Genomic DNA, 23,182 nt, shown 5'->3' on the forward strand with positions numbered 1-23,182 from the left:
ATCAGAGACATGCAGGTTGGCCAGCTAGACCTGACCGTTTCTTTCCTTAATATCTAAAACATATGATTTCCGGCCTTGTCAGCATATCCATATTGGCTATTATCTCCCTCTGCTATGGATGCAGGCAGGATACCATTAACAAAACATGGCGCCTTGTGATGAAGAAGATGTGATAGTAAGGGGCTCTCTATGAAGAACATCCCCCCATTCTTTGTTGCATGAGATTGATCTTTGTACTGACCTTGCAACGGATGCAGAAGAGATAATGACAGCCTCCCCCAGATTTCTAGCAGCTCTTCCGCTTCTCACTATCCTCTATGGATACCGGGATAGCGGCTGAAGATGGTTCCGTTTCTCTCCTCCTTTGCGCGCTTGTTGTTTCCCCGTTCTAGGGCTCCTTTTGTTTCAACTGCGGGCGGACAAGCTGGGGAGATACTGTTGTTGAAAGCAATTGCGCGGTAGTGGTAGGCTGATTGGTTTGACTGCTTGATTGATGGGAGCTGTTGGACTGAGATTGGGGAGCGGCCTGGCCCTTAGTCCTCGATACTGACAAGGGAGCTTGTTGCAGAAGCAAGGTGGGAGAGCAAGGGAATGATATAAAGAAAGGCCCTTTTTAACTACGAAGATTTGCGGGTTCCACTCATGTCAATATAAGCAGGGTCATGGCTGGAAACAGAGGATAAAGTAGAGGCTTAATGAAGAAAAAGCAAGACGTGGGAGAAAAAAGCAAGCTCTTCAAGATGGAGCGAGAAATGGTGATAATTAAGCCGCGCCGGCGGATATGTATGTATATGTAAAGAGTCGAAAAGGTAAAGCGAGCTAAAAAGGGCGAACAGTACATATGGACATACATGCATGTCAGGGAAGTGGTTAGAGGTTTATTTTTCTCACCATCTGCAAAGCATAAAAGGACTTCCAAAGAAAAAAGAAAGAAAGACATGTACAGTTAGTCCTGTTTATAAGCACAGGAGGGAAGTCTGGGTGATAGACATGGGCTGGAGCAGCCAGGCTTGCAACTTAGGGGCCCCCGGTCTTTTGCTTTTGCTGTTTTTAGTCTGGTTCAACAGGACATTTTATGTGGAGATAGATATCAAGTAGAGGGGAGTAGCATACCGAAGTACTGGCTACCTCGATACCTCATCCGGCTCCCCACCCTTCGTGTATCTCGTACGCTTTGTACCCCCCCTATGCCTAACCAGAGCGAAAGGCTATGGGCCATACCCGAGGTCACTGAGACTACGTTGAATACTAAATAATTCACGATGCTAGAACAGTACGCTGTAGCTCGGCATGAAGGAGGGCGGAGTTGGCAAGCAGGCAAGCAGGCAGGAAAAGAACCTGACATGGACCCTGAAGCCATGTATTTTTGAAACTTTTTCTCTCGACCTGGGTAGGGTAATCTGAAAACGCCCGCACGTTTTTTTTCCCCCAGCTTGCGTTGTGCTATAGATGGGGAAATTCTCAAATCGCACGATAGAAACTAGGGGTTGTTGTTGTTGTGTTTTTACCCCCTTTGCATATTTTGCAAAATAGATAGGTGTTAGACAGCCGGACTTGTCTAGGATGCTCCCTGAGGCCGATCTTGATATGATGATCAACGCCTTTTCTGCTGTTCCCCTCGACCTTGATGCACATAAAGATGCAGAAAATCATCAGCATACGTTACCGCATATGGAAGGGAAAGGTATGGAGGGCGGGAGGTAGAGAGAGATGGCTATGGACCCCAACTGGAGACATGCATATGCGACATAGACATACGCCCACTCCAAACCCGGCTGGTGATCTCAAGAACGGTACGCCAGTTGATCGCCTCACATCTGCGCGTCACTGTTTCTGTCCTCCAACTTCGCCTTCCACCGGCTGCCGGATCATGTCTCCCGTCTATCCAGAGACAGAGAGGGAGAGAGTTCCTAGAGGGAGGAGACGGGATTAACTAAACGTGTTTCCAACACCCCCCAAAAAAAAAAGAAAAAGAAAAGAGTGAGTGTGTGAACAGAGCAAGAGAGTTGTGGGTACAGAGTACATCGACAAACCTATCTGAGCTAGGATGCAAAATTCCTCAATATCACACCCAGCCCTGCGCCGTGACTGGCTTCCACTGTGGCGGGCTCGAGGCCTGCTGTTCAGCGAGGAAAAAAAGATGAAAGTTCCGCGGCCGTCCATACGTATCATCCGGCCTAGGCAGAGGACAACCCTGGCGTTCTACTATTAGTGTGTCGCTAACATGTTCGTTTTGGCTTTTTTCCATCCTCCCGCGACCTTCCTCTACTGCTCATGCTCAGGATAAGTTCGACTAATGTTTGTCTTCGGCGAGTGAAGAGTTTTCTCCTCCTGGCATATCGCCGAGTCGAAGCAAAGAGGGGATTGACGCCGCGAGCGAAATGAAAACGGCCGGTCTTGTTTCGGATGACCTGAGACTTATTATGCGGAAGCCGGCAGAGGCTGTAATCCAGATGCTGCTCCTCTTCCTGCTGCTGCTGCTGCCAATCCAGTCGGTTAATCAGTGATTATGCAGGCTGGGAGAGGCAAGAAAATTGGCTGGCTGCGGCGTTGACAGAGACAAACGAGCACACATCGCTTGTGACTGGCTTCTTGCTCGGGGAAACTAGTTTTGGGATTAGAGGGCCTCAAATGGCCCTGCATATCAGTCACGATATTAGTTATCATTTTCTAATTGACTGGGTCTAGATAGTTACGGAGGCCGTCCAGGCGGCCGCAGATGGGGTGGTCAGGGCATAACCGTTGCCTTGGTTGCGCTATTATAATTATTCGTTCCTCCGTTTGTTGGTGTTTTATTTTTTCTTCCCACGGTTCTCCCCTCAATCTGCGCCCCCACAGGTGAAGACGGGCGGCCAGTAACAGATTGACCCCCAGAGCAGTAGAAAGTGGTCCATGTTGTTTGTTTCTCTTCGCTGTTTAGTTAGTCCTTGTGGCGGTGGATAATGAGGCAACAGTGCGTTCGTGATCTGCCCGCCCTAAGCTTCGGAAGCTGTGGAGAGAATGCAAGGCCGGTGGGGATGGCTGCTGTCTGTGGTGTTAATTAAACTGACAGCGAGCATAATTAATCATTTGCCTCACTCAGGCTTTTAATAACTAGTCATTCTGGCCCCTGCCGCTGTCGACGGAACCGCCCGATGTTCTCGCCTGCAATTGAAGCGGTTTATCGCAGTTAGCAGCGAAGCAGCCGAAATTGATATCCCCGCTAGTTATATCACTACCTTAAGTGAGCTTGGGGGCCGCTGAACTGGCATTTGAGTCAGCGGAATCCAACGGGGGCCCCGATGCGCTTACTGGCGCTCACACACCCGTCAACCATGGAGATGGTTTCTAGTTCGAGTGTGACACCAACATGTAACTGTTAGATTCAATTGGCAAATGCCGGCTGGAGATCCGATCTGCTGCAAAAGATGCAAAAATATGACCTGTTAGTAAATAAATATACGTCCCAGACGACCAGCAAGGGCGCAACTACTGGGACCAGACACCAGGCATCGGGGCTGAAGAGTAGAGATCCATCTGTCTTCTATTCACCGTAGTGCCAATGCCCAACCACTCTGTCGGTGTGATTTATGCCAGATGACCAGCCATACCAGTAGTAGTGGACGCAGAAATTCAGGTGGGCGGTAGGTAGGGAGCCGTTAGTGACCCTTAAAACTGTTCCTCACCGCGCCGCACTGCCTGCACTTCCCCCTGGCCCTAAGTAGGTGAAGACGGAGACAGGTAACTAGACACAGGCCAAATGCGCACATAGCCATCCTCTGCCCCGTATCCCTTTGACCAGGGACAGGCTCCGCGGCGCTTCTTTGAAGAGACTGTTTCTGCTCGATGCAGCTGCTGTACTTGCAGCGCCCATCAGCTCCGCCGAGGAGGGTGGTTGACAACATAACTGATTAATCCACCACGCTTCCAACCGGTGTAGGTTGGAATAAAAATTGTCAAGTCGATCGATCAGTAGGCAAACGGAGATTCGGTGCAGGCCTCTTGCTGCGGTGGTGGGCATGGATATACTATCAAAGCGACAGGCAGGCAGGCATCCGAAAGTGACATGTCGACAACTCTGGTGATATTTTGGATGAGAGAGGAGGGAGCCATGTATTTCCTAAAGCGGTAGCCCAAAGAGGACGGCTGAGGTATATCCTCCCTCCCCTTTCTTTCCGCTAAGGCCCCTTGCAGGAACAGATTGTTCTCATGATGACGGCTCGACATCGCCTTGGTGCTCTCGGTGGCCCCGTCTCCATCAAATAATAGCCCCATCACACAATCCCCAGTTCCCAAGGGAAGAACAATGTAACCCGTATCCCCAGAGTCGGGAATTGCCCACCTGCTCCAGATCGAGTTGCTCACCCCAGACCACGCTCAATGGTGCTAGCGAGATACCTAATTGGTAAGTCTTCACAGCGAAACCAGCTTTCTCTAGGTCCTTCGCTACAGACTGCCATTACAAGTCCAGCGCCCAGACTGTGTCTCCATGATTTCATCAGCGTGGCTTGGGGAAGCAACAAAAAAAGCAAGGCGAGGATGACTCGCAAGCACAGTTAACTAAGCAAAAGAGCCCAGCTTGACCGTTCTGCTGGGTCGATTCGAGAATTGAGATTGGGCCAGCTCTGGTCTAGATCCTGTCATCATCCTCGCTCTCCATCGCAGATGTCAATCTCGATCCCCTGTTAGGTTGAGGTTTAGTCCTCTGGCTAGTTAAACTAGTTAGTGTTGGTTAGTTCCAGAGTCCCTTTCCCTTATTTGCTCGCACTATGTATGTATGTTCGTGCGCTCTGTGCTGCTCGCTAACTCTGCCCCTTAGGCCTCCAACTAACCGTATGTGTATAAAGCTCCTCCCTGGGCGGCGGAGGGACCATTCGGCTTGCCATTTCAATCCTAGCTTCAGCCGATGCCAACACTAGTGCTGGCTTCCATGCTCTTCTGCCGTCTCGGAAGAGGGTCCGAAGAATGCCATTAAACCGTAAAGGGTTAACGGAGTCTTCAGTATGAGGAAATTTCCCTCCTTTGCTGCTGCTTGTGCATCCGATAACTACACGGACACGGGGTTGTTTTTTCTCTCCACATGTCGCTTTAGCGGATCGTTGACAAATGCGGCTGCATTATCGGTTTCCCTCCCGCCATCATCTATACATAGTATCTGCGTGTCTGTGTATACCGGTGATAACTATGCAGAATACTCCGTACGTTGCCATCTTTCACTCAGCGTATTATCGGACAAGAGGGATAACGGGGCATCAAGCGACCCTGGGGGCAGGAGCCATAGCTATCCCACCCCCATCCTATATACAGAGTACCTCGACGCACCATTCAATGGCGTCTTTGAACATGTCGCGTTTGCTTGTGGCGTTTCAAATCCCGTGTGTACTGGGTGGTCGGAGTGGTGGTCGGAGTGCTGCAAGGGGTCGTTTAACTAGTTATCGTACGGGATTTCGTTTCTCATGTCTGCCGTAGCTTTTCCTTGGTAGTGAAATGATCAGCAACCTGTAAAGTCCCACTACAACCAAAAATTCAACCGGTTCTCGATGTCCGAGTTGGTGTGGTGGCTAAAAATGGTAGCTTGGTTGGTTATGATGAAGCTAACGCGCCATATAGAGCAGACGTCAGTATACTTTGTAATAGCAACGCTGGCCTGATACACACCGTATACCCCTGGGTAGTACTGCTTTTTGGCTATGCAGGGTGCAGGATGGCTCAATCGAAGCCAGGTCTATCATAGATGGAGACGTTTGATAGATTGACCACAATCATGATACAAATTATTAATAGAAGGAGGCGGTGCCTGAAGCTTCTTGGTATGAAGCCTACGCCGCAACCGAAGGCTTTCACATCAGCGAAGCCTCTTCCATCGATACACCCCATTGCATGATGACTTGCAGCTGCCTGTAAGTTTAATGACCGATGCACAAGCTACCGATATGAACAATACTTAACTATATACCCTGCCAAATGCGAGATGAGAGTACTTCTAAATTATCATTGAAAGCGTTGAGATATCTAGCAATTTAGTTGATTCTTCAGCGCAATCCATGTCGATGCTTAAATTTCGTTTGGCGGGCCCAGTACGCAGTATCCAACGTATGCAAGGCTTGAAATGTTGGATGGCGTTTTTTTTTAACTAGAATGAAACAGTGACCATCAAGCCCCCGGCTAAAAACTAGGAAAATGCCGCAAGTCGGAATGATCTGCTAGATTCCGCATCTTATTGAGTGCATGCGCACCCTGTGTATGCACTAGAGATTTGAAGACCCTAGCAGAGAAGGATGCCGACAGATCTTGAGATCCTGTTAAAGGGTATCGCCAGCCAACCATGTAATTCCCTTAGTTGTTGTCTTCGATTTCCTGTCGTGCGTAAGATAGAAAATCATCATGCAATTATCGAGCCATGGTACTGGACCCGGGGAAATTCGAGTATTGTATCCCCGTTGAACGTCAATCAACTAGTATGGTAGAGAAGCTGCAAGTGAGGTACTCCGTAGTGGGCAAATGTTTTCGCCCCCAACGTAACTTCTTCAAAACCCCATTCGCAGATTGTTTAAATTTTTCTTGCAATCAGATTGTGGCGGCGAGAGAGTTACCATGAAACTGACCAGTAGAAAATTAAGCTTGAGACAGCCATTCGCGGGATTAAATCTTTGAAATTGCCCTAGATACTCGATCCTCCCAGAGAGAAATGGACTACACTTTCAAATCAGTTGGTGAGGATTAACTATTCAACAATTTCGGATGTACGGAGTACCTTGTACCTACTTGCAATAAAAATGGGCCACTCGCATTTCTTCCAGGACTTGAAAAGACCTTCAATATTTCCCCCAATATTGTAAACCCAACTGCAGGGACTTAGTTGAAATTTTCGGTCGGGCCCGGTGTCAGATTTAATCTTGAATGGTAACAGTCCGAACGCTAAGACAGCTTATAAGTGGCATTATAGGCGAAAGTATTCGCCTTAGTTTCTGTAAGAGTGCCTCTGACTTGCTGTCATGGCCCAACGTACAGGGAAATTTCTTGATTGGACGGGGATGTAAGAGGGGGCCACTTAAGTGACCTTACGTGGAACATCCGTACTAAAATAGACGCTACCAAGCGCTGCGGTGTACAGTGGATGTCACGGCCCAGGGGGAAGAAATTCAACGTATAGGATGAGGATGACATGAGGCTAAGTTTCACAGCATCGTTCATATCAAAGGGGTATGGCCAGTAGTCACCCGGCCCAGTTGTATGCATTGCATTACAGGTGGCCGGCATGCTGGCAGAGGTAAGTCGAGTTTCAACTGCAGTGATCTTGCCCTTCTAGAACCCTCAACTTTAGAAAGATGGCAGGTGTTACCGGGGATAGCACTAATACCGGAGGTTTCTCCAATTCCTCATATCTGCTTCATGCATACTTGAAGCACTCATTGACTGGAACAGAACTAAGTAGTCAATCACTACCGGGTAGGTGATGTGCTCATTGAAAATGCTGTCAGATGCGGCGGTCATGCATCTTAGTGTAAAAATCAGGAGACATACCAGATGTAAGATCCCGTACAGTAATATCCTGATCCGGCGACCTTCAGTCATGTTACAGGCTATACTGAATGGCTGATATAGGTGGAACGAAGGTAATGCTCAAATTGTAACCATAGGACGCTGGCCAACCCAGAGGTATGAAATATGCAGGTAAAATGGTATTACAGCTCAGAGCCGCGGAGAAATTCAGGCCAGTTATAGTCGATCTCGCAAGTTAACTAAAATGATATACATCTGCGGCAGCCTTGTACCCACACGTGCATCTCCTCCTGTTCTTGCCTGGTATTGTAGACACTATGGGTATTATCATTCTTGGAATGACAACCCGACAGTTTGGGGCAGTCAGGCGCAGGTGGCTTGGGCATGATAAGAAAATAAGAGGTGTCAAGTTCTCCCTTGTTCCAGTTAGTAGATGTACGCTTGTTTGTCTTCAAACCGTCTTTGCCGCGGATTTGGGATTGAATGGGCCACAATTCCGGGAACAGAGGATCAGCTTTGCAGCTCTAATGCGGTGCAAGGTGCCCAGTTAAAGCAAGATAAGCTTTCTTATCCTCAATTAGAATCAGGTACGTTTGTATGGCTCTGTTGGGTATGATCTACCTGTCTTATGTAGGAAACGCTGCAGGGGAAGCCGTTAATATTGCATCTTCGCCCAGGAAATGGTAGCTTGCGTCTCTGTCAAACGCGTCGCGAGTTGATTTAGTTCCGGAAATTATCTAGTCTCATCTTTTCGGTCGTTATATCAATCCATCTGCGGGTGGAGATGCTGCCTATCTGTTGCTTGCCATACCACAAACCAAAGTCCGTAATAACCGGTCATCGAAAACGATTATTTCAAATCCAGGGAAAGTGGCACCATTTCAGATTCAGTAATTAAGACAGTATTCCCAAGCATCTGGTAGTGGATTCCGGGTAAGCCCTCTCAGCGGATCCCAACGCCCAAGCAGTCGCACCAGCCGCGACGGATGGGTGAAGGTTCGTCTTCGCACCAGTCCAGTCCAGTCAACAGTCAGCGAGACGGACATCTTTAACTCAGGCCTAAGCATTAGGTAGGAGCCATTACGACCTTTTTTGGTCCTATTAGATGTTGGTGTGTTGAGTATGTGGAATGGTTGAAAATCGGGCGCGATAACTAGCTAGTCATTTGGTTAATAACTAGTTAGCCAGCAAGCCTGACAGGCCAGCTGGAGGAGCAAGATCAGAATAATACGTTTCCGTGATTGGGCTAACCCAGACGCCCAATCCAACGCGAACGGCGTGTTGCGACTCAACGTCGGCGGTTGGCGAATTGATGAGAAGAGGTTGAAATATAAACGAGGCTATCTTATACTTTAACTAGCTTTTACGGATTAACTACCACTTTGGGATAGCCCAAAACCATCTTTGTCAGCAGCGCAGAAGCCAACCTCAACGTCAATCAAGTTGCCAAAAGTCTTCAAGGGACAAACAACTCCAAGGACGCACGAAAGGCTCGACAGCCATCTCAGGGGACATCACTAACCAAGACAAGTTATTGCTGACTCGTGGCCGCTGGGCTTCTGTAAGTTGGACAGAATGGCCGAATAACTCTCCTCTGGTTGCACGAGGGGTTTTTACGTGATGATGGCGAGCATGAGGCAGGGAACAGGCATCTTGGACTTGGACAGGCGTCTCTGCGGTACAGCCGGCTTTTTCCATGACAAGTGGATGTTTCGGAGCGTGGAGGACAGCGTACAGCTCATTGCTGTATGACAATTGTTCTCACTGTGTCCCGGAACGTGGTTCTCGTACGCGCGCTCCTACACCACTCGGAGTATATCAAGGCACACTTGCCCCCCACAGAACGTCATCGCCCGAGCTACCCCGTGTATCCCGAATCATCTAGGCCCATATAGCTGCTAAATATACACCTTACACAAGCAGTTCGCCACCACAGTCCGTATTATGGACTCGAAGGTATCCTGCTTTGACTGATGATAAATACAGCGTGTGCTATGGGGCGGAAGATAGCTCTGGTGTTACTCTGTCGAACAGGTCTCCAGGTCAATTTTGTTCTACCGCGCTGCATTTTCAAGCTGTGGATGGTATACTTCTTCCGCCGTCACTAACGGGGGTGCAGCTGCCACTTTACTTTAATATGACATCCTGCTGCTTAAGCTGCTGTCTCACGTCAAACTACCCAGACTAGGCAAATCGAAGCTATCCTAGGGTTGCCTCTTATATAGTTATCTGTGTTGATATACCCGATGAAGAACCAAGTAACCCGGTTGGCGATACACGTCATCGTCACCAGAAGGAATCCTATCTACCTTCCCCCTCCCTCTCCGCGCATACCTACCATAAAACACTAGGCCCTACCAGCGGCGTAGACGTACGAAAGTGCCCGGCAGAAGTTTGCTAGGCTTTGTGCTTGGGATGAATCTGAAAATGAGGCAAAATCTCTGTTCTGCGTGTCTGTATGAGATGTCTGATATCTAATATTTAGATAAATGACGGGTATCCTCTTCTTTCCGCAATCTCGCTATTTGTGTTTCGCTGTATGGAGTAACTATGGCAAGGCATATGTGCTAGTTCTTCGATAGTCCCGCGATCGAGTCGCGACCGCTGTGCATCCAAATGACTTGGTAGTTTCGCCAACTGTGTGATTACCTTCAACGACATGTTTGAGCCGATACTCGTCACCGACTTCGTTCGCTTGCTTGGCAAGCCTCCCCGTTGCTACATCTTTCCCTACCTACGTAGGCTTCACGCTTCCATATTCTCGCGCAGGCTGAGCGCTCGGGCCCAGGAAAAATATCTCGTTTTGCGTCCTTTCTCGGTGGCTTAATTTCTTTTTATCCTTCGTCTTTTTCCATCCGCGCTGGCAGGGAGAAATGCTTGAGTCAGCCCGACGGCCACTTATTTCCTTGGGACGGGATAATCCAATAATTGGACAGCGGTCCGACTTCGGCCTAGCGCCGGTCGTCCAATCCGGCCTCTTCATTAACCAACTTGATGTTGGAGTAGTTAGCGAGTCTAGGGGGAACACGTCTCAGAACGAATGCCTTGGGATGAATACCCTGCACGGAGTACCCCGTACGTAATAAGTGATGTAATCACATAATGAATGTAATATCCGTCTGGTGAACTGTATAGTCGTTAAAGCGATGAGGGAGGTATTTCTCTCAACCAACGCATGAGTTTTATTTAGTTAACTAGATAAGCCTGACATGAACTCGTGAATGGCCCCGGATTGAAACAATGCACTTGTTCTGCTGTAAATTACTAATGTACTTGTTCCTCGTCATTCTTCCCTGGGTTAACTTCGTGGAGAAATTCCCGATACACATCAATTTCCAGCCAAGCTGGCGCGCCTGAGGCTTTTTTTCGTATCGGATCCTCCAAGCCAATCAGTGCGGATTTAATGTCGCGGGACATTGAGATGTTAACAAGTTGATATTTCCATTTAATCTACGGTGTAAGCATACGCCATTAACTACCCGATAGTGAGATTCCCTTCAAGGTCGAACTGTTAATGGATTAGTCCGAGTTCATAAATATGAAATTAGTTAAGAGTTGGGTCAGGGATTGTAAAAATATGTTAGCTGGAGTTGGTTATTCTATACCAAAAAAATGAACATATCGAACCTTGCCCAGTTTTTACGAGTTCGGACGAGGCGAGATAACAGCAAGCTAGAACAAGTCCGCATATTTTCTGAAGTATAGGTTATGAAGCGTTGACAAGAACTTTATATGCGTATAAAAAAATCTCGTACTTACATATGTGAGGGATACACTTATAATCATACGTTAATTTTCCACCATATACCTGGGTTAATACCGGAAGGGTACTCGATTGAAAAGGGATTCACAGGGAGAAAAAGTAGTGGCACAGGATGTATAAGATAGAAGCCATTCAGAAACGTAGTTGTATCCTTGAACGCCCAGCAAAGAGATGTAATAATACAGAGGCCAAAAAGTATAGGGATTCCAAGGACGTCCATCGGTGGTAGAGATTTACCTATTAATGCGGTGTGTCCGAGATTTCGTGGAATGCAAAATGTACACTGGTGGTGGTAATTATAGTCATGATGATGTTCTATCAACCGGATTTTCTAGGGGAACATTGGTCTTGGGACTCTGGTTGCCTTTGTTCGAATGATATCGGATGTGTAGATGAGGGTGTAGAATAATTCAATTTTCCAGCGGGATATTGTTGTTGCGGCATTCTATTATTTGTCGGCATTGTCTCTGGGACCATGGATTTCACGGGAGCTGGGATAGGAGCGTCCGGAGATGCCCTACCCATCAGCTTCGGGCTAGGTTGTAGCCTCTGCACAGGGGGAACAACTGGCTGAACACTGACTTCGCTGAAAGAAGCCGGACGGGCAGGGGAGTGTTTTGTAGGACTAAGTCCAGACATAGGAATTCCAGGAGAGTAACGGTTTGATGGAGGCGTTTGGCTAAAAGAAGTTTGAGGATAGGTCGCGGATGAGAAAGAGGCACTTGGGGATTGACTTGATGGGCGGTATTGTTGTCGCTGGAGCTGTTGCTGTGGCCCCTGATAGCGGCTCTGATGCTGCTGCTGTTGGGGTGGTTGCTGAAGTTGGAATGAAGAATATGGAGAGTATCCATTAGCGTTACAATTGTATGGAGTACCTGGATATGTGCCATTTGTTCCAGGAGAAGGTGTGGCGGTAGCAGGAGCTGGGACGGGAGCGGGTGGGAACCCGGCAAGCGGGCCAACATCTCCATTGCCTTGAGTTGGGGACATAGATGGCCGATTCTGGACTGGGGAAGGGAAATTGCTGGGTATAGAGCCAGAAGAGGTGGGACGCTGGCTACTGAAAGAGGACATCATGTTTCTGGGGATTGAAGCTTGAGGTAGGGGGTGAGTGGTCGCAGGCTGGCGCCCATAAGGGGTAGCAACATTTGACTGAGAGGCGGGTGGATATGTCGGTTGGGGAGGAGCACCGTTTTGAACATATATCTGATGAGATGCAACAGGTGGAGGATTTGATGTAAATAGGCGTGGCTCCATTGGGGCCGGGCGAAATTGCTGGATTGAAGGAGCGTTCTGGTTGCTAGTGAGTTGATTCTTGGTGGAAACGGAGCCATTTTCAGGCTGAGACTCTCTCTTGGAAGGAGGTGAGGCTGACGATGTAATGCGAAACTTCAACGGTGGAATCTTGGGCCGTTTGGCTTCTTCAATGCGCTTCTGGCAGTCCTTGCATATGAAGTGGAAGTCGTCCTTCTCTGCCTCTTCTTGGGGGATACCAAGGCATTTGCTATGCTGCCACACATTGCACTTGTCGCATGCAACGCTGTGAGATCCATCATCCTAGAGGTGTACAGTTTAGTACATCGAAAAATCTAGGAAAGGGAAAAGGAAGTAATTGGGGTTGGTGTATACATACCAGGTTCTCTCCATGAATACCGCAACCAGAACAGTCGAATGTCCAATCTTCAACCTCGAGCTTCTCCAAACCCTTCTGCCGCTTTTCCAGCTCAGCATTGAAATTCCGGCGTGACAATCTCGCTTCACCTTCGTCAGCCAGCTTGGCCTTTTCAGTCAGACGAACCAGCTCTTCTTCCTGCTGTTTCCTCTTCTCCTCACGATCTTTCAGGCGTTGTTCACGAGTCATTAAGCGGTACTGACGCTCCTTTTCAATTTTCTGAGCCTTCTCCTTGGCCTTTTGTTCAGCAATCCGTTCAGTTTCCCGCTGTTTAGCCTCCTCTGCTGCCTGTTGTTCCTGGCGTATTCTGTCTTGTTTGCTAGCAATTCTACTAGATCTCTTTGCAGTGGCTAGTTTTTCTAGGGCTACTAGCTCCTTTTCTCTGCGTAGAGCCTTCTTTTGCTGTAGTTCCTCTACTTTTTCAATGACAGGCAATACATCTTCCACGAGGCGCTCATGCAGAGCCTGTTCGTTTAGGTCCTTCGATTTTTTTAACGAGTCAATGAATATGTTATAGTCATTCAATGTGATGGCAACACATTCCCATTCGTAGTCTCGGTTACCCTTTGACGCTGATGGGGTAGCATCAGCCTCATCCTCCTGACCATCGGTTTCATCGGGGGTATCGAGAACTTTTCTCCGTTTTGATGCGCGGACGCCAGCTCGACCTTTCCTGCTGTTTGCTTTCCGTTTCACAGGTCTCTCGGGCGGAATCTGAGGTTCTATGCGACGGTATAGACGATTATCATCAAGGACATAATATTGGTGTTCATCACGGTCATATCCGATTTCATTAATTCTCTGGAAGTCATTGGCACATGGTTAGTTATCCCGTTGATTGTATCAAAACCAAGGATGCGCAAAGCATACCCATTGTAATTGTTCTGATTCTTTAACTTCTCCCATGCGCTCTCGAAACCGATCCGGATTCCAGAGGGTCCATGCGGACAGCTGTTGTAAAACGCGTATTCTCTGGAAGATATCTAGTTGGTGAAACTTTAATGGGACCTCATCGTCTCCAAATGGGTTGCGGAGAGGCGCTTTCGCGAGGTACTGCCGCCGTGTGTACTCTTCAAAATTGTCGTAGCTAAGGAGAGTACACGAGGTTAGAGTATTGACAAACGGAGAGCGTTTGGGAAGGGATCGTACTTGAGACCACGGTGGGAGGAGACAAATTTGAGAAGATTGAGGCCGATATTGAGCAGCCTCTCCGAGTGTCCAGGTTTAAGGCACTCTGTCTCGAGTTCCTATGGAGCAATACTGATTAATATATGAGCTTGTACTTTTTACCCGGGTAGACAACGGACGCCCCTAATGAATAAGGAGAAAGGAGCAACGGGTTTACGCTATCTGTCCATGGTACAGAGCTACGCGAGAACCATGCATACCTCTATATCAATATCATCATCAAGCTTCATCGGCTTGCCAAATGTATATATGTACTGCATCAAGTTCGGGAACTCCCACATGTTCCGCAGCTGATGAAGAAGGCCATGTTCCTGGGGCTCTGGGGCGCTCTGAGGCTCGGTTTCCTCCCTGGCACGCTTACGCGACACCATACTGGGTTCTTTGTCGGTGGTGGGTGTCGGGTTCAGTCTGCGAGTCGCGATGGGGAATGCGATGCGATACGATCCGGGGAGCCTGGGCTTCGTCGTGGTATGGACGTCACTAGTGCTGGGATCCAGCAAACAGCAGTTCTCACGTCACGCCGGGTGTTTTTTCTAACTCTTTTTCTCTTATCATAGGAGGACGGCCGTGTCTAGGGATACAACGAGAGATACCGCGAAGATATTGACGACGAAGAGTCGAAGCATGAAAGAGTAAAAAACATCGCGAGCGTCTCAAGGGAAAAAAAAGCCGATCCTTGATTTTTGCGGCGAAACGAAAAGAGACGCGTAGGGCACGTGATGCTTATGTAACGAGATGCATGACGAAATGATGAAGATGACGATGAAGACGGCACGAGAAGACGACGATGAGGATGAGGATAATGATAATAGATAGCTCTTTCGTAGTAGACATCAAGGGAGCAGTCCTGTAGACCAGGGGGTTCTAGTACAGTGATGGTAGAGACAGGTAGCTGAGTATCCAGGGGCTAACGGGTAACGATAAAGATGCACAGGAGAAGCAGAGTAAATAATACAGTAGATAATAAAATCCGCCTGCTGCTTGGATGTTGCACTCGAGAGGCGCGTTGAAGGTGAAGGTAACAATAAGGCAAAGGACGAGTCTGCAAGTAGGTGAAATCAAATACGAAGGGAAGGGGAGGGCATGCTCTTCTAATCCATGATATCGTGACAGTGAGAAGACGAAAAAGGGGCTGACATGAAAACAGAAAAGGAGAGATAGAAAGAAAAACACGTATCCCGACCTCCCTAGCTCCAGTGACCAGAATGGACAACATGCGTGAATATGGGAAAAAAAAGCATAGAGAGAGGTAAGCAAGAGATGCAGATATCCCCGTTGAATGATTGCCGCACACCGAAGCTTCCACCCGATTTTACCATTCCACAACACTCGCGCGCCAGAAACGACCTGAAGAGGATAAAAAGAGGATATAACAATGTGGTAAAAAGAAGCAATGCAGGCCCCAGGAGGATATCCAGATAGATGGCAAGAAATTTGTGGGCATAAAAGCGGGCTTGTTGAGATATGTATTTGGGTATGTAGGTAGGGGAACAAGCGGGGAAGGGGGTCGTTGAGAAAACATATAAAAACATAGACAAGAAAAAAAAAGGCATATATGATGAACGCTGGAGTAAAAACAAGACCCCAAGGTAAAAAAAAGATATGGTACCTACTAATCTTTTTCTTTTTCGTTTCCTCTTTCTTCGTTCTTTTCATCATTTCCCAGTTTTGACTTCTTTTTCTTTTTCTTTCTTCGCCCGTTTGTTTCTGAGACTCGAACCGGGGACATTATTAGGTGATTAGACGAGGGCGTTGTTTCGTTTTTTATATCCCACATTATCCAGATTATTCGGGTTCACTTTTTCCCGTTTTATATTTCTCGTTGAAGCAGAAAGTTCACATTCCAGGACCGGCGCTGGAGCCATCGACAACATTGTCAGACAGGTTTATGAGAAGCTGCGCAAGGCATCGTTTAGTAGCAGCATCGTCACGAAGGACAGATGAAAATGTGGCGTCGCGAAGGGGTTCTGGCAGGCATTGACGAAGGGCTTCGCGGGCCCGGTTATTGTCACTGAGTCTAAATTAAAGTATTAGTTTAGTGGATGTATCAAGCTAACGGAGTTCTCTACGAGGACTTACCGCAAGAAGCAGCGGACGACGTGCTTTAGTAACCGGACGGTTTGCTGCTCAACAAGCTGAGTGACCATGTTGCTGAGGACTGTCCCAACGGCATAGAAGCGTTCATAGGTGGCACAGATATAGGCCAGGCCGATATCATCAAGGAGGATCTTTTGAACGATGAATATAGCCACAGTCTTGCTGAGCTCTGATCCGGTCTCCATTATTCGGAGACATAGAGGGATGATCTCGGTGGTTAGGAGGAAGTTGATGACATCAGACGAGTCGTTTTTGACTAAGGCGCCGATAACGCCGAGAGAGGTGAGGCGGAGATATTCAAAAGGACGGGACTTGGAGGTTGTGTTTAAAAAGGGGTAAAGGAACAAAGGTATATGGGCTAGACGATAGTATTAGCCTGGTTGGTGATTCTTAACACTATTGATAGAAGCTGGATTTGTGCATACCATTTAGGAATAGAGTCCGGGTCTCGTTATGGGATGCTACACACTGCAGCAGGGCCAAAGCATTGCATACTCGGTTCGAAGCAGCTGCAGTAAGCTGTGACGGGTTCAACAGCGGGTAGACGGAGATAATCTCTTGCAAAAGGGATGTCATGACGCCTAAATAAAATGTAAGCATATAATGTGTATATCCAAGACACGGCCGGTGTGTGTCCGAGGGTAACGGAGAAAGGGACTGTCCATACCAAATGAATGCCAGATAATAAGAGCGAGTTCCGGCACCTGTTCTCGCTTCTTACTCAATTCCATGAGAGCCGACTCTCGTCGGTTGGGGTCCAGAAGTTCGGCAACCCAGACGAGAACCTTCCTGTTCTCCTCGCTGACACCGTTGTCGATGTTTCCCGAGGCCCCGCTGCCGTTGTCCTGGCCGCCGGGAGCCTGTGAGTTGTTATTAACGCCACCACTCATGCCCATACGGCCATAGTGCTGCTGCTGTTGTTGCTGGTGTTGGGCAGCTGCCGCCGCGGCCACGGCCTGAGCGTGCGCCTGAGCATGCTGTGCGGCGAACGACGAGTGCTGCTGCGACTGCTGCGACTGGAGATGGGACTGATGTTGCTGCTGGTGTTGCTGATGGTGTTGTTGGTGCTGCTGGGCCCACGAAGAGTCGGCCTGGGGATATTGGTGCTGGTGCGAGAAGACGTGCGGAGCTTGACTCTGCAGCATGGCGAGAGACGAGAACAAGGGACTCACTCTGGGGAACTTCCCCAGAAGCGAATCGTCCTGGAACAGAGCTTCAAGCAGAGGGCGAATATAGGCGCGCGGTAATAAATGCCGGGAGTGCGACAGCTATGCGAGGCCAGGGAGAGCAAAGAAGTGTGTCTTGAAAGAGGGAGAAAGCCGAAGTTGAAGTTGAAGTTGACGTTGAGGTTGAAGAAGAAAAGGCGGGTGGGGATTCGCTCAGCTGCTGACTAAGGCGTTTACTCGTTTCTCACTATAAAAAGCTTCTTGTATACACAATAGAACAAGGACATGGAAGAGGAGGAAGACGAAGGGAAGAAGGAAAGCCATATACATGATCGTTTAAACAGCAGATTAACGGGAAGAGACGAGGACGTCGTCACCAGTTATGTATGTACCAGAAACACCAGATTTTAACATAGCCCCCAGCCATATTCACAGAAGAAAAACCAGAAGAAAGCCAGAAGTGTGCACCCATAAAATAATTCATATAACAGACATGGACATCGAGATCGCGTGGGAAACATTAATTGAGAAGCTGGAGGGAGGGAAGAAAAGTGTCGCAAAAGAGGCGAGCAACAGCATATCAAGACCGCTCTGTCCGCCTGCCGGAAGAACTGCTGCTGCTGCTGCTCGAGGTGTATGTGTATGACGAGCCGGTGTAGTACGTGGTTGACTTGTCGTCCTTTTTGCGGCCGAGCCCGAGACAGAGGGCGATGGCGCCGATGACGACGCCCAGGCTGGCCAGACCCAGGAAGCCGGCCTTCTTCTTCCTATGCTTCTCTGAGCTGACCCTTGACCCGCCGCCGCCGAACCAACCGTGGTGAGAGGAGTAGGAGGACGAGCCAGTGTAGTTAGAGTGTCTGGCTGGTTTACGGCCGCCGATGCCAAAGATGCCTCGTACCCGGTCAATACAGCTTCCCACACAACAGCAGATGCAGATAAAGATGAGTATCAGAGCACCAGCGATAGACCCGATGACGATACCGGCTATTGCTCCACCGCTCAGACCACCGCTGCCCTTGGTGATACCGATGACGCTGCTGCCATCGGTACCTACCGCGGGGATGAATGGGACGGTAGTGGTGGCCGGGATAGTAGTGACAGTGACGCCCTTGGTGCTAGTCGGTCGAGTCGGAGGAGTAGGAGCCGGTCCGGTGGTAGGGAATGGAGAGCCGCCCGCTTGAACGCATACAAGGTGCTCGTTACATGCCTGAGCCGCCGAACAGCAGATACTGCCGCATATTGTTTCTCCTATCTCGGCCTTGCACTGTGGCTGGCCCGTCGGCTGGGAGATCGGTCTGCTGCCAGTAGAGGTGACAGTGACAAAGTCGGTTTGGACGTAGGTCGTGGTGAAGTATTCCCATTGACCACTGCCAGCCTTCACAGGCTTGCACACGGCCTGGTTATTCGAGTCGGTGGTGCATTCTTCGCCGGATGTGCAGCAGGCCTGTCCGTAGTAACCGCATGGAGTACACTCTCGGGCCGCCAGTGACTTGGTAGGCGACGGGGTAGAAAACGGCGACGCTGCGACAAGCTGGAGCTGTAGCAAGAGAGCGAGAACGGGCACTGAAGCCCTACCCATCGTCTTCGCCAACATTGCCGGCGCTGGCTGTGTGTTATTTTACTTCTGCTTCTGCGGGCCGGTGACCACGCTGCCAACGAGCCTCACGGGGGGAGGTAAACAATCAAGGTATCGCAAGCTGCCAGGGATATATCGAGATGGCTGGCCAGCTCCGGAGAGGGAAGAGAGCGATTGCTATATGGTATGTGAGCGTCAATTAATGAACGGACCACGATGGGAGAGAAAGAAGAAAAGAAGACAAGACATGAAGCTGGAGAAAGACTCGAGGCTTGCAGGTTGGTCTTTGTAGATGGTGCGGCCGTCGCTCTGCCAGCCATCTTCTTATCGTCCCAGCCACGCCCAACCACCCGAATTACTCTATTCCAGCGACACCCTGGTTCCCGCCGCCGAGCGAGGCAGCTCTTGGTCCATGTCTTTCTTTCCCTTTTCCAGGGGGACCCTATCGGAAGACGGACGATGTTTCCAGACGGCTGAACTGCATCCACGAAGCTACGCCGCGAGACGCTCGTCGCTGTGCTGTTGGTAGCCGTAGCATAGCAACCGCTGAGCAAAGCAAAGCATCCCGGCCTGCGACAGTGACGCTGCAGGTTTTAGTTGTGATTTGGGCCCAGTCGCATCGCCAGTCCGACTCTTCGTCTCGCCAGCCAGTTTACTCTGCTTGCATTCATCGTATCATCGCTGAGCTTGTTGCTTTTCTTTCTTTTCTATCTTCATCTCGTCGTTCGTCTTTTTCCCCTATGCAGTTTGCCGACGGATGATCACGTGAGTACGTACGTTTTGTGTATTTTGACCGCGCATCTATCTACATAACGAGAAGAAGAGAAGAAGAGAAGAAGAGAAGCCATTACTTTGATACCAGGACCCTTCTGTCGCGCAGATGTGCTACTTTCTTTGTCGTTGCGGCCACATACAGCCCTTCAGGACAAATATCCTCCAGCGGTTCTCTGAGCCACTCATAAAATGCCTATCTGGATGACGAAACTCAGACAAGTAGGGGGTCTTTGTCTTCCAGCTCGTTGATTTCCACCTATGCGGTTGTCAGAATGCTTCAATATGGCCTGGTGTTTCGGCTGTCTTGTCGAACCGGAATGTCCTCTAGATTCAAGGCCATAACAGAGTCGAGCAAGCACGGCGGGAACCGCGCTGCGTGGTATAGCGTTCCGTCTTCAGGTTTGCCTTGAAACTAAACCAGTCCCTGGTAACGAGTTTGGGCAGAATCAGATATATATGGGTGAATATGGGCTCCGTCACCAGCCCAGGCATAATAGCAAAGAGCCTCTTCCAGCGCATCCATCGGACTTTACCCTCGTTTCATCCAGAGGGCAACAAGGAGGTAGTGAAAGGCAGATATCAAAAATGCCCTTTACCTACTGTTCGCCCCTCTGGCAAACGGCTGTCAGAGGAGAAGCGGGATGTGCGGCACCTCTCCAGAAGACCAAGTTCCTGACATGCTCTATACGCCGGGCCAGCAGGAGTTCAGGGTAACAACCTCTCTCCTCATGCCATCTCACTCCCCGATACTTTGAGAAAACGCTCCTCAGACGATGTGTTCCAATAAACAGTTCTTCATCGAGAAGCAGGAAATGAGGTTAAGGGAGAATTTCGCCTGATGCATTCTTTGATGCCTCAAATTGGCTTGGATCGCAGATACAGTTCTGGCACTGCGCTGGGAACACTCTCCGAGCTACCCTCGGCGAATTCTGCTCTAGCTCACGGCTCCAAACTTGCCTCTTCCATGAATGCCGTAAAAAGAACTGCGAGAATCAGGAAGTGAATGCCGCTCTGTGACTGGATGCCGGTTTGCTAATACATGATCACAACTATTGCATGCTGGGTTGCCACTCAGAAAAGGCTGGGGGATCCAAGCACACCAGTCGGACTTTTGGATGCAGACACTGTGCTAGATATATTTGAGTTCATTACGAAAAGATAGGACAGCAACTACTGCCTTGAAATCAAAGGTCAGATACCTTGTATAGACATTGGTAGAGTCATTGCGATTTTCGACTGGGCTGCGGCTCTCCTACGCTAGATAGAGCTAAATATGGCCCCTTTGTCTATGGAATCTACTACAATATCCTTTTCCAAAAGATACCCAACGCTAAAAAATGGAGCTGTGATAGCAAAGCTAGGGATCTGCCAAAACTGTCTCTAGAACTTGTTCGTTTCAGGTGGTAACCAGACCCTGGACCTTGTGGCCATCATAAACGATCTCGTCAGGGCAGACTTCTCCGTCAAAGGCTCGGAACGCGCTCTAACTGTATGAACCAAATGTGCTATTTTGCAGGTTATAATAGTACAAATATCACGCAGACGCACAGTTCTAGCTGGTCTACCACGTTAAACAAGACTTCGAGGCGAGAGTGCCCTAAGATTGAATTTTCGTCGCATGAACTGACGAAAATACCCTCGGGAACCACCCGTGTATACGGCCTGGGATGTTAGAGGCTGGAAACTGTCCCTTTTGAAAGGAATAGGAACTGAATCATCTTTGTTGGCAGGACCATAAACCCGATTCGCACATTTGGAGCGAAGGAACTGGAATCGGGTTAACGAACCTGAAGTTGTGAACTCCTGCCTCGCTGAATATTTTGTGAGGATTGCCCAAAAGTTAGGGCGCGATGGCATCCGATGGGATGTAATATGTCTGCCCAGCGGAAGAGTAGAAAAGCAGAAAGCGATGGATAAGATGCTGGACAACTATATCCAAGCTGCTTTTGCTATGGTGCATGATAAGGAGCTTGCTGATTTTACCTGGAAAGATGATGGGACTCCTGCGATTGCGATAGCCCTGTCCTCTTAGTTCACCCGTGGATGGACCGCCGCAGGGCTATTTGCAAGTAGTCGAGGCGGTGGAAAAGTACAAGTCATATTGAAAGACCCAAGGAGCTCTGAACTAGCGCTGAAAGAGCTTGAATACCAGGTTCTAACACCATTGGCGACACTTTCGCAGGTCGGCTGGTCTTATAGCATCAGCAATGGCCACCTGACAGTATCTCGGATTATCCGCAACGTTTGGGGAAAGTATAGGCATGGCCAAGTAAACTTGCTTCCCGATCTCCTGAAAGTGCTGCGACTCCGGGTAACCTCCTGGGCGAGGGATAAGAAGATACTAGCCGCTTTTCTGTATGTCGAGCCAGATGATCTCGACATGGCGCATGATTCGGTACAACCCACCAAGGATATCCTTTTTCGTAATCAATAAGCTCCTGATCGAATGCATTTACCATGGGGAAGCAACAATGTCCATACATGGTATCCTCGATATTCCACCTTGGAAAACGTCACCCCCGGTATATTGGCAGCGTAGTTCTCCTAGGAGAGCCACACTCCAAGCGACGCTATACCAGGAGACACGTAATCTTTGGAGGTGATATCCAGCTGGATGGAAGCCCTTCAAACCCGATATCTCTTGGTGGCTAATTATAATGCCCTTAGAGGCGTGAGGAATGCTTTTTCTAATGATAAAAGCCACTTGCTGTTGTTTACTTCTCTGTTGACGTCTTTTGAGGTACTTATTTATGGCCCGGATGGAGCCGATCCGGACCGTAAAATTTTAGGATCTGCAAATCACTCCAAAGTTATCTTGGTGCCTTCAGCATCCAGGTTGGCTGGTTGGTTAATATAGATAGAGTTGAGAGTTTCCCGTCAGCCGACAAACGTGGCTTTGTTTGGGTTTTGGCGGCGAAGTTGTGTAACTTTAGATACGGAGTAGTTTAACTTAACTCGCAGCCTCAACTCCACACAAAACACTTGGTCTATATACTCTCTATACTCATCCCTCATCTGCCTTGTTCACAGTACCATGGCTCCTCAATTCTGTGATAGCTGTGGGATGATTCTCGACGAACTAGCCAGCGAAACTATACAATGCGACATCTGTGGCGAACTGAATACAAGTTGGTTGCCCGTGTGCAGTCGTTGTCAGGCACATTAAAACTAGTTAACTAATATAACCTTGCCGTCCAAAAAGACAGGCTGCTCACGCAGACGAAGGAGATAGTGTCAACTTCCAGCAATTTCCCGTCGAAGCTACGCTTCAAGAGATCCCAAGTCCAGGTGCTGGCCACGCAGGAGCGCGAAAGCAGGACGATCCAGGTAGACTGTGAGAAGTGCGATGCAAAGGAAGTCACTTGGGCCGAGATGCAGCTGAGAAGCGCCGACGAGGGAAGCACTATATTTTACAGCTGTTCAAAATGCGGCCATAGGTAACCAGCAACCTCCTTATCCACAGC

General features: G+C 48.9%; 8 protein-coding genes across 8 annotated transcripts; 3 read left to right on the forward strand and 5 right to left on the reverse strand.

Annotated features, from left to right (window-relative positions):
- Positions 1-1,262: 1,262 nt before the first annotated feature.
- MGYG_04615 (hypothetical protein) lies at positions 1,263-1,704 on the forward strand (the record flags this gene model as incomplete). Its single annotated transcript, XM_003174394.1, has 2 exons — positions 1,263-1,360; positions 1,563-1,704. The coding sequence occupies 2 exons, from the start codon at positions 1,263-1,265 to the stop codon at positions 1,702-1,704; spliced, it is 240 nt and encodes a 79-aa protein (XP_003174442.1).
- A 5,165-nt stretch (positions 1,705-6,869) lies between these two features.
- MGYG_04616 (hypothetical protein) lies at positions 6,870-7,239 on the reverse strand (the record flags this gene model as incomplete). Its single annotated transcript, XM_003174395.1, has 2 exons — positions 6,870-6,897; positions 6,989-7,239. 2 exons carry the CDS (start codon positions 7,237-7,239, stop codon positions 6,870-6,872), a joined length of 279 nt encoding a protein of 92 aa, XP_003174443.1.
- A 1,130-nt stretch (positions 7,240-8,369) lies between these two features.
- On the reverse strand, positions 8,370-9,180 carry MGYG_04617 (hypothetical protein; the record flags this gene model as incomplete). Its single annotated transcript, XM_003174396.1, has 3 exons — positions 8,370-8,639; positions 8,734-8,838; positions 8,968-9,180. The coding sequence occupies 3 exons, from the start codon at positions 9,178-9,180 to the stop codon at positions 8,370-8,372; spliced, it is 588 nt and encodes a 195-aa protein (XP_003174444.1).
- Positions 9,181-11,563: 2,383 nt separating this feature from the next.
- MGYG_04618 (hypothetical protein) lies at positions 11,564-14,476 on the reverse strand (the record flags this gene model as incomplete). The annotated part of the gene is made up of 5 exons (XM_003174397.1): positions 11,564-12,802; positions 12,879-13,718; positions 13,788-14,004; positions 14,067-14,164; positions 14,306-14,476. 5 exons carry the CDS (start codon positions 14,474-14,476, stop codon positions 11,564-11,566), a joined length of 2,565 nt encoding a protein of 854 aa, XP_003174445.1.
- Positions 14,477-15,941: 1,465 nt separating this feature from the next.
- MGYG_04619 (cell differentiation protein rcd1) lies at positions 15,942-17,347 on the reverse strand (the record flags this gene model as incomplete). Its single annotated transcript, XM_003174398.1, has 4 exons — positions 15,942-16,122; positions 16,185-16,560; positions 16,628-16,783; positions 16,870-17,347. 4 exons carry the CDS (start codon positions 17,345-17,347, stop codon positions 15,942-15,944), a joined length of 1,191 nt encoding a protein of 396 aa, XP_003174446.1.
- A 601-nt stretch (positions 17,348-17,948) lies between these two features.
- On the reverse strand, positions 17,949-18,962 carry MGYG_04620 (hypothetical protein; the record flags this gene model as incomplete). Its single annotated transcript, XM_003174399.1, has 1 exon — positions 17,949-18,962. The coding sequence occupies one exon, from the start codon at positions 18,960-18,962 to the stop codon at positions 17,949-17,951; it is 1,014 nt and encodes a 337-aa protein (XP_003174447.1).
- Positions 18,963-20,613: 1,651 nt separating this feature from the next.
- MGYG_04621 (hypothetical protein) lies at positions 20,614-22,152 on the forward strand (the record flags this gene model as incomplete). Its single annotated transcript, XM_003174400.1, has 2 exons — positions 20,614-21,672; positions 21,751-22,152. Exons 1-2 carry the CDS (start codon positions 21,628-21,630, stop codon positions 22,150-22,152), a joined length of 447 nt encoding a protein of 148 aa, XP_003174448.1. The 5' UTR covers positions 20,614-21,627.
- A 600-nt stretch (positions 22,153-22,752) lies between these two features.
- On the forward strand, positions 22,753-23,159 carry MGYG_04622 (hypothetical protein; the record flags this gene model as incomplete). Its single annotated transcript, XM_003174401.1, has 2 exons — positions 22,753-22,846; positions 22,921-23,159. 2 exons carry the CDS (start codon positions 22,753-22,755, stop codon positions 23,157-23,159), a joined length of 333 nt encoding a protein of 110 aa, XP_003174449.1.
- Between the last annotated feature and the right edge of the window lie 23 nt (positions 23,160-23,182).

The sequence above is a fragment of the Nannizzia gypsea genome, genomic scaffold, assembly GCF_000150975.2.
Source record: "Nannizzia gypsea CBS 118893 supercont1.3 genomic scaffold, whole genome shotgun sequence".
Taxonomy (NCBI): Eukaryota; Fungi; Ascomycota; class Eurotiomycetes; order Onygenales; family Arthrodermataceae; genus Nannizzia; species Nannizzia gypsea.